This window comes from Lycium ferocissimum, chromosome 2 (assembly GCF_029784015.1).
Source record: "Lycium ferocissimum isolate CSIRO_LF1 chromosome 2, AGI_CSIRO_Lferr_CH_V1, whole genome shotgun sequence".
NCBI lineage: Eukaryota > Viridiplantae > Streptophyta > Magnoliopsida > Solanales > Solanaceae > Lycium > Lycium ferocissimum.
The window spans coordinates 24,354,607-24,364,922 of NC_081343.1; the positions used below are offsets into that span (position 1 = coordinate 24,354,607).

At 38.8% G+C, this 10,316-nt stretch overlaps 1 protein-coding gene across 3 annotated transcripts; it reads right to left on the reverse strand.

The window, feature by feature from the left end:
* Window positions 1-231: 231 nt before the first annotated feature.
* LOC132034228 (uncharacterized) lies at window positions 232-6,331 on the reverse strand. 3 transcript variants are annotated; one of them, XM_059424536.1, is made up of 5 exons: window positions 5,891-6,331; window positions 5,460-5,563; window positions 4,973-5,149; window positions 1,726-3,543; window positions 232-712 (listed from the first exon to the last, which is right to left on the reverse strand). In XM_059424536.1, exons 1-5 carry the CDS (start codon window positions 6,007-6,009, stop codon window positions 567-569), a joined length of 2,364 nt encoding a protein of 787 aa, XP_059280519.1. In that variant the 5' UTR covers window positions 6,010-6,331; the 3' UTR covers window positions 232-566. The 3 variants fall into 3 exon arrangements, with proteins under 3 accessions (XP_059280519.1, XP_059280505.1, XP_059280513.1); XM_059424522.1 differs by lacking the exon at window positions 232-712 and having other exon boundaries at window positions 1,370-3,180; window positions 3,271-3,543; XM_059424530.1 differs by lacking the exons at window positions 232-712; window positions 5,891-6,331 and having other exon boundaries at window positions 1,370-3,543; window positions 4,973-5,227.
* Between the last annotated feature and the right edge of the window lie 3,985 nt (window positions 6,332-10,316).

Consider the following 10,316-nt stretch of genomic DNA (forward strand, 5'->3'; position numbering starts at 1 on the left):
AAACTTGCTGGAGATGTATTTTCTAAACTTTTGCGGCTGCTACAGGGAAAAAGGGGGTAGTGAAGAAAAACCCCCCAAAAAAGCAAAGCATTGCAGAGCGTTCTTGTCATCTGCGTTGTCGTTGGAAAATACATGGCCGTAGAGAACGAAGAAAGTTGGTCAACTAAACTCGGACTTTGGAATTTCCAAAACCACATAAATACTCGCGTCTACACTAACTATCCAGAGAGATGCAGCATAACACAAACTTCATATACGAAAGAGAATAGAGATCATAAGAGGTGAAAAAAGGGGAAAACAGAGACTGAGAAAAGAAATATTACATGACAAAACACGTGGCAGCGCTTGTTTACCACTGCTGGGTCTCATCTTACAGTATAGGTCTCAGAGTGTTAAGAGGGTGTTAGCAGATATAGTTGGAACATGAATGGGGGTAATAGGACCTGCAAAGTAACAAGTGTATAGTTGGAATATCGGGAAAAGTTTAGAGAGGTACCCTTATGCATTATCCCAATAAAAAATGCCAATAATTAACCTATATACATATTGGACAGACTATTCCCTCCTTACATCTCTGATAAGAGGTTGCTGATTTTCCAAAGTTCCTCAACAGCTGCCATGGCTGTTCCTTGACTTTTACCAGCCGAATCATTCTTAGAGACGTTCACGAAGGTCCCAACATGACCCTGATCTTGCTGGAACTCAGACTCAAATCACCTGGAAAAATGATCAATGATAAATGAATGACTAGATCATATAAATGAATGAACCAGGTTTCCTCTATTAGAGTATATGCAGCAAGCTTTTAAGTTGGAATAGGAACTAGTCACCATGTCAACACGCTGCATTTCTTGCAAATAATAGAAATCACAAAAATACTTTAACTGAATTAATGAACAAGTTTTATATCCTTGTGCATGTTTTTCCAATAACTTGGCAATATAAAATAATAATCCAGTTCTAATTGTATTACACGACTAACCTAATTTTATCCGACAGATCAGCAAAGAGCAAATATGGATTAAGCCAAGTAATGTAGAATATCACTCCCATCCCTTTCAAAACTTGCTATATGGAGGTGTCAGACAAAATTGTTTTGTGAAACTAATAAGCATGCCCCATTGATATTGAGGCCACAGGTCCATCTCTAAATTTCTATTTTTGGGAAGCAAAAACAATACTCAGATAGAGACTTAAAACATCTTTACTTCGCAAAAAGCAAAATAAAAAAGGAAATGGAGAAGATAAAATAACAAAGAGATCATGCTAAGCTGAAATACATGAATTTGGAAAGATGAAGTCTTGAATAAAACAGAAGAAAAAAAATTATAGAATTGATTCAACTTCATAATTGAAGCTCCAGAAAATCTTGAGAAAATTATAAGAGCTAAATCCACATAGGTAATTCTATCAAATTTTGTTAAACCATGTTCCAACAATAATAGAGCCTGCTAACCATCGAAAGGATAGATAACTAAGTCTGTGTCCTAAAACACTAAAAGCAAAGATACAGTCATAAATTACCCATGGGAGATTGTTCCTGAACCAAATAAGAGGAATTAAGTGAATCATATGAGACTACTATATACAAAAATAACTACACTTGAATCCCAAGCTATGGGGGTTCGACTGTATGAGTCCTCATGATCCATTTTCTCTATTTAGAATACTTTATTCAAATATCCAATACTACAACCACATACGAAGTTAAAAAATAGAGCACTCTTACCTGGATATTCTCGCGCATTGACTGTCCAAAATTTCTCAATGCAGCTATAACATTCTCGTCTACAGTTTCCCCTTTGATAATTTCATTGTTATGAGATGCATCAGCTGTAGAAGATTCAGCCGGAGTGGTCAGATTATTCCCACCATTGCAAGCTTTTATGGAATCACACCGACGACTTTTTTCGGACGTTCCCTCATCAGCATTTTGTCCAAATTTCCACAATCTGTCAAATTTACCAGAAAGAAATCCCCGCTCCTTCAAGCCTGTTGTATATATGTTCCCCGAGGCATCATTGGGTTCAGATTTTAAACAGGCTGAATCCAAAATAGGGATGGGTGAGCTTCCCGGATTAGTTCCAGACACTTCACCTTGATTGGCATCAACGTTATTTTCATCTGCATAGAAGTTTGATGCAACACTACTCTCAGATCTAATTTCAGGATCACCAGCATGGCCAATAGGACTTGGGGCATCCGAGAAAATAGAAGCATTCTGTTCAGTAGCAGCATTTCTGCTTGACCACGTTCCCTCAGTTAAATCATCTCTATTGTCACCATCTTGCACATTCACCGCAACTGGATTTTTCTCCTGTACATTATCATCACCAATATGCTTAATTACATCTTCATCAGAACCAAGCTCCTGAGCCAAATCTTTCAACAAATTTTTCCTAACCGATAACTTGGGACCTTTTCTTCCATTATCAACCTTAGATGGGGATGGATCAGGCTCGGTTCTAGGAAGATGCAACCTAAATTTCTCAGACCAACCCTTTCTTTGCTTTGAAGTTTGTTTCTGTATGCTATTTTGCTTGTGCTCTTCTTCTTTGTGTACAACTCTCCACTTTTCTTCCCAATAGCTTTCTGGTACCAAATAGAGAGGAGTTCTTTGGGAGCTTAAATCAATTGAATGGCTATGACCTCTCATGACTGTTGACTTACTTCTACCATAGTCTCCAACTAAGGGAGTTGTATTGTTGGCATCCACTGCCAAAGCCTGCAAGGATTTTGCCTTTGCTATCAGTCTTTCTAGACTTGTGTCATCTGGAAAATTTAGTAATCTTTGGAGGCACACAGTAGCATTTTCAGTGGCAAGTAGTGAAGGTCTCAAGTGAAGTATCATAGTAACTGCATAAGCTGAGATGAATGCTCCTCTTTTAGAATTCAAGACACTACAGCTGGAGTCAGCAGAAGGTTTCTCCAACTTGTTGTTTTCACATGCAAATATCTCATCCCAGATTATCAATAGGTCTTCAAGTGCAAATTCACGCCCAAATAGTACTCGTAACCAACGAAGTGCAAAGTATTGCGGTTCAACCCCTAGCTCGACAAGGTGGCTATGGAGAGAGGAATCAATAAGTGAGAGCAAATGGTAAAGTGCTGCTGAAGCTTCAATGACAGGGGAAAACCCGGTACCATATGGTGAATGGGAGAAAAACTCTGCCATGGCAACTGCACCACCAGCCCCATTCATCAGAGCATCAAACATACAGTACGCATCGTGTTCCATAAACTTCTCAGACAAAACAATACCAAGCTCACCTTCACTTCCGTAAGCATCACTCAGTAAAACAATGCGTTGTATCTTGGAGTCTAGTTCCGTAATTTTCAGTGGACTGCTTTCACATCTATTTTCATCTTCCTCAGATTCTGAAATTTTTTGGAAATCAAATTTATATGTAAAATCATTTTCATGAAATGAGAAACTATCAAATTTGTCAGCAAAATGATCTTCATAAAGATTCCTCACTTCAGAAAGCTGCTCAATATCGGCTTGAAGAACATAGAGAAGTGGGGCCAATAGTTCATGCATCCCTGCAAACCAGATATGATCTTACTCAGAGGACAAACAAAGATCAATAATTTCAAGAATAGAAGACACATGGCATATATACCTTCTTTCCAAAAAAAGACACATGGCATGATAATTTGGTCTCCAAGATTTTGTCAGATTAAGCAGATCGAAAAGAGTAGAAAAGAAAAAAAAGAAAAAAAAAAGAAATTAAAAAAAAAGAGTAGAAAAAGGGGAGCTTTGTCAGGGTCGGCATTTTAAAAGGCGAAAGCATCGCCCAAGGTGTTTTATCTATCACGAGGCGAGGAGTAAGTCTCAAGACATGGAGTGTAAGCCCCATAAAAGAAGAAAGGAACCATTCTCACAAAAGTTTAACTTGGTGCACATGTAGATGAGAGGTTTTTAACATTTCACACGTGATTGCTAGGGTATGAATACTATTGAAAGAATTATATTTTGGTTCAATATCTATGTTCATTTTATTTTTAACAAGACTGTTGTTCATTGTTCTGTTTAAAATGGCACCCAAGCCCATTTTCATCTCCAACCATCAATTGTCCGTTTATTAATTTTAGTTTTAAAAGGTCTTTACTTGTAATTTAATCCATAGGCATAGTACCCAACGGGAAGAGAAGACACATAATTCATTTTCATCTACAACTATCATTTTTACAATTTTCTATAATTTACTCTTCTGCAACTCTGAATCTGCTAATTTCTGCCCAACCCCAACACGACTACTTCATCTTCTCGGGCAACGTTTCACTGCTAGTTCTCATCTTTGTGTCTCTTATTTCCTTTCCCACTGTCTCTTATTTCCTTTCCCACTAGTGAGTAGAATTAGAATTATTGTCGATTACAAAGTCACGATACTGAAGCTTCAGTCCGTGATGGTTAATGGAGAAATAGTATTTAGAAGGTTAATCTTCAGTAGATTTCATTGAAGATTAAGTTTGAGGCTGAAAATACGATTATCATTTAATTAGTCAATTTGCATTGTCAAGTGGAAAATCCCGTCCGGCCACGCTTAAAACTTGGGATGTTCCTCCAGTGAACCTTGCGCCTAACTCAGCCTCCAGCGGCATTTTCGATACGCCTCACCCAGAGGTCAGGGTGAAGCAATCGCTTCAAAACAAAATGGGCTATTAGACATCACACAGTGCAACACAAAATGTAAATTAAAGGCGGCAGCAGCATACAACATAGAACATTGGATGAAGACACACCATAAACGGATGTCTCTTTTCTTGTTCCTATCTGGGACAAACTAACAGAGCACAGTCTTGATTCATAGTGGGACATTTTGTGTCTGGGCTAATATTTAGAACATGCATGCCATTTGAAAGACTTTCATCTCCATTGACTAATTACAAATGCAAAATTACTTAACAAAGATAGATTCTTTTGTGTATGACAGCAGAAACAAGTAAAGGCATGAATTACTATATTGACCTTGCCTATAGCCGAACTGTGGACGTCTAAGGCACCAAAGCAGCAATATTCTTCTCAACATGGCTTGACATGCAGGTGTTTGAAAGTAGCTACCAGGCTCAGGATATAGACGAGAGAGATCCTGATCAACCATTCTCTCCAGTTCAGCATTCCTGAAGAAGCGACTCCACATGCTATCTGCATTCAACAGGAATTAGCGCGTAGGTCAACCACAAGTCACTTTTCCCAAATAGCAGCAGTAGGGCTGATTGAATTCTTGAACCAAGGAACCAAAATGGGACGGATTAATTGACAGACAGGATTTAACAATGGAAGAACCATATAAAGTTGCGGTACCAAATAAAAATGTCCAAAGGGATGATCAAATTAAAGATTATTCTAGCCAAAAAATGATATAAAGGTAAAATGAAAAAAAGGTGCAGAAAGTGAATAATTTTGATCATGGACATATGGAAAAGGGAGAAAATCATTTTATCAGGTATCGTACCAGGATTTTGTGAGAGTGGATTGTCCATGACAAAATCAGGAGAATTACTCCCATCTTTAGGAATATGTGGATCAATTAGAAGCTGCCGCCTCAAAGAAGCATACCTGAAGAAAAGCAAAAAACAACACCTTAACAAGAATGTTCCATTGAGGAAAATTAAAAAGATATACTGGGATAACCATCAAAACAAAATTTACAAGAAGCAACACGCTCAAAATTGACTACGTCAGTAGACTTTGGTTTGTCACAGAACTTGATGCCAAGAATTCTAAATCTGTAAACAATACCCATTAGCAAGATATACTAGAGAGAAAAAGAGCTCTTAACACGTGAAGCAGCATTACTTGTCTGTAGTTGTAAGTCACATAACAACTAAATCGCACAATCTGATTACAAAGAAGAGGAGCAAAATTGTCACTTGTATAGCATACCTCCTACGGGAGTCAGCTGTGAGGCGCCGAAGATGATCGATGGATGGATCGGGAGAGCAAGGCAAAATACCCAAATCAATACGCCACTTGACCCCCCTCAGATCTCCAAATGTGGACATAGCTTCCCCCAAATCAATCAATCAATCACACTGCATACCTCATATAGGCATACAATTGGACATGATTCAACATAAATTGAAAAACAAACAACCAAAGATAACATAAAATCTCCAAACTGAATTCCTTTCTGGGAAATCCAACAAAGATGACATTGGGAGAAAAAAGATTTGTGCTGAATTGTGGGAGAATGTCTAGACAGGGAGGAGAACAAAAGTACAGACAGGGCGAGAGATTGCTGCTGTTTTCCTCAGATTTCATGCGAACTCCCTTGTATAACTTTTTTCTCTTTTCTTCTACTTTATTATTGGAGAACTAGTGACGATAGCCCGGGCAAATCCCAGGCCCAACATTAAAGAGAAATAATTAATTTCTTTTTGCATTTCTTAGAAAAAAAAAAATTAAAGAGAAAGTGAAGATATTAGAGGGGGAAATTTCAATAATGTACAATCAAGCATATAGAATTATATTTGCATAGCCATATTTTTAAATTACACCCGCATAGCCACTTTTTTACAGTATACAACATTATACAATAAAATACAACTATATACACCTACTGTGGATAATGTATCAACCTTGTATAAAAGTGTATAATAATGTATAAGAAGTGTTTATACACACTTTTACCCTAGTGCTCTCTCCGTCCCAATTTATGTGATATAGTTTGACTGGACACAGAGTTTAAGAAATAAAGAAAGACTTTTGAATTTTGTGGTCTAAAATAAGTCAAAGATATTTGTGTGGTTGTAGATCATCTCGTAAAGCATAAAAGGTAAAGTTTAAAGTTAAATTGTTGCCAAATAAGGAAATGTATCATTCTTTTTGGGACAGACTAAAAAGGAAAGTGTATCACATAAATTGGGACAGAGAGAATATATAATATTATACAAACTTATACAAGAGGTGTTTATCCATAAGAGGGGTTTATACGTAATGTATAAGAGATGTTTATACACACTTCTACTGTATAATAGTGTATAAGAGGTGTTTATAAATATTTTACCAAAACCCTAGATCTGACAACGGTACAGCCACCGGCGACGGCGAGATCAAGATTCCTTCATCAATAAGCAGAACACGCACAGTCATTGGCAACGGCGATGGCAACGTGTCCAAACCGGCAACGGCGTACCCAATTACGTTTGTCTCTTCCTTCTTCTCCATCGCTTCCACCATCGTCTCCATCGCTGCCGCCGATGGCTAGCTCGAGTAAAAAAATAAACATTGGCTAATCTGGGTAAACATTCTCCTCAGATTATCATACAGTGTTATTTTCCCTATTAAAAATGGTTCATGTACTATAATATGACCAATATTTACTGGCCCTAAGCATAACTCTAAAATAGTTGGAAGTAATAATGTAATGACCCGTTTGGTCGTGATTGCATTTTTGACACTTTTGACCCTTTCCCGAGGTTGGTGAGCTCACTTTTGACCCGAGGGGATCATTGACACGCTTCCCGAGGTGTTTAGAATTGATTCGGGCGACTTTTTGTGAAATTTTGGCTTAAAGCGAAAAAAAGTTAACTCAAAGTTGACTTTTGGGTAAACGGACCTTTTTCGAAAATCCGTCAACGCCGAGAGATCCGGATGGTTTTTTAGAACTTGTGTGTACATCTGGTTCGGTTCCCAATGCACTCAGATGCATTTTGGGGCTTGGATTGGAAAGTTGGAATTGAGGTATCAGGGGTTGACTCGATCAACGAGACCTCTATTAGGAATTTCGAGGTCACGAGTGCGTTCGTAGCGTATTTTTATGTGTGTCTGTGTATGCGGTTTGTGAGCAGATGGCTTCAGGAATTAGTCGAAAAATCGGGTTGATTTGTGAAATTGGGAATAGTTTCATGGTGTCTGGTGCCTGCTTTGGAGGTACCGGGAATCGCGGCACGGCAGACCGCCTAGCCGGTCACTCCCCGCCGCCGAAGCGGCCCGTGCCACGGAAAGCATGACGTAGCGATAAATGGGCTCTTCGGGGGCGGCGGGGGCGGCGCGCGCCGTGTTTGCCCTGTGAGTGTCGCGAAGCGGTGATTCGCGATGATCGGGGTGGTTAATGATATAAAACCTCAAGTCTTTTCATTCTTTTATTATTCCGAAAGTGGTTCATATGGGGAGAAATTCTAAGAGGATTCTCGGGGAGAGGGATTCTTGGTGTAAGTCCTTCTAATCTCCTTGCAAATTCATTATTTCTAACCATCTTAGAATCCCTTTCCCTTGTTAGTTCATTAAGTGATGAAGATTAAAGTGGGTTTAATGAATGTTCTATCTACGCTTCTAAATGACGAAATTGATTGGGTTTATGCTATATTATGATGTGTCTAAGGTTGTTAATCATATACCTTCCATTATTAGTGTTAAATTCTTAAATTTAAGAGTTAGGGTTTATACCCAAAATTGGGGGTTTTGCTTGGACTTCGAAATTGGATGAATCCTGGAGTTAAATTAGCAATTAGTTGATGGGTTTTGATCACCTAGTGTTTAATTGGATAATTTACCCCCGAATTCTTCGTTTTGCCCTTGTGGGCCTCGTTCCCCAAATTCTAGGGTTGGTCTTTTTTTTTTTCTACCTAATTTGAATGATAGCAATATAGGTATCGATCTTCATGATTTCTAATCTAGATTTTGAATATGACTAGACTTTCTTGCTCTTGAGGCTCAGCGGAATGGGAAGCCTAAGGAGTGATTGTTGATGTTATTGTTGTTCGGCCATCCAGGTAGGTTACGGCTTACCCTTAGTGAGACTTCGTGTAGCGAAGCATATATTTAGATGATATTGTCAGAGAAAGCATGTAAACCTTCGGGTATGAAGTTGGGTTGAATATTGCCTTAGGTTGGGCCCTGTTGTGTGACTGGGGCTAGCCACCCCGTTGTGTTGTGACTTGATTGCTCTATTGTTATTGGCTTGATACCGCGTGGTAATAGGATACATTAGAGACCATTGATATATCTTGTTCATGATATTGTGGTACCTCACTTGTTGACATTCGATTGCGAGGATAGCGTTCTATATGACTTGTGTAGTCTTTAATGATATTGTTGGCGTACCCATGCTTGCATCGGTGATATTGAGTCGATTATTGATGTTGAATCATACATTGCATCACTCTCATCCTTCATGATATACTGTTGATGCATTAATAATACTTGACGAAAGACTGTGATTAGCTGGGCTCAGTTTGCATGAGAGTGATGTGAGAGTCCGATATCTGATTGTTGTCCCAGAATGGCGGATTATGTGCGAGTGATGTGAGAGTTCGATATCCGATGGTTGTCCCGGAATCGTGGATTGAGTGAGGTACATGAACTTCGCAGGTCCCCCATGGGTTGTGCTACCGGGACGTCGATACTTCCGTCCGGAGTACATGTATACACAATATTGCATTTGCATTCATACATTATTGCATTGCATTGCATTGCATTATGGCTTATATTGTGATGGTCTGGTGATTTACTTGTGTTGTTGGGTTCGAATTGTATATATTAAGACTTGGCACACTTGGATTTAGATGCTTCCACCTAGGTGATAACGTGTACTTGGTTCTATTTGTGGTTGACTTATACGTGTTGATTTATCTGCTTACCTTACTTTATTCTCTGAATTATGTTAGCTATACTTAGTCGGCCTATGATACCTACCAAGACTCGGGGTTTTGTCTCGACTCGCACTTGTCGCATTCTTTTATGAATGCGAGTGCGTGTAGAAATCTACTTTTGTTTCTCGTGGGTCGATAGTCGCTCCAAGATCCGCTTGAGTCTCTGGTGACGTGCACGAGACGTCCGCTGCCTAGAAGATTCTTCTTTATTTATGTCTTATTTTCTATTCCAAGACATACTCAGACTTGATGTATTATTGATATTCAGACTTATAAATTTTAGTTGGATGCTCTTGTATGGATTAGACCAGACTCTGGGGTGTATTTTCTTATTTCCGCACTTGTTCTATATTAATATCGTTAGACTTACGTGATTTATCCTTTTCTGCTTATTTAATTATTTATTTACGTTTTTACTATCATTGGGTTGAGGGTTCGCTTACCGAAGTAGGAAAGGTAGGTACCCGCACGATTTAGCCAAATTGGGTCGTGATAAGTTGGTATCAGAGCCCCAGGTTACCTAGTCTATAATACACGAGCGTGTCTAGTAGAGTCTTGTGGATCGGTACGATGAGCTCCGTACTTATCCATGAAAGGCGATAAGACATTTAGGAAACTTCGAATTCTTTCATTCTCTCGTGCGACTTTATTCAAATTTGTATCTAGTTGATTCCAATTGGTATCTGAACTTTCTTATCCCAATCATCCTCGGAGGA

Coding starts and splice junctions, on each gene's coding strand:
- LOC132034228 (XM_059424536.1), bottom strand. CDS start 6,009: ATGTCCACATTTGGAGATCTGAGGGGGGTCAAGTGGCGTATTGATTTG. Junction 5,564..5,890: donor ACAGCTGACTCCCGTAGGAG/GTATGCTATACA, acceptor GCTTTTCTTCAG/GTATGCTTCTTTGAGGCGGC. Junction 713..1,725: donor GCGCGAGAATATCCAGGTAA/GAGTGCTCTATT, acceptor TTTCCAGGTGAT/TTGAGTCTGAGTTCCAGCAA.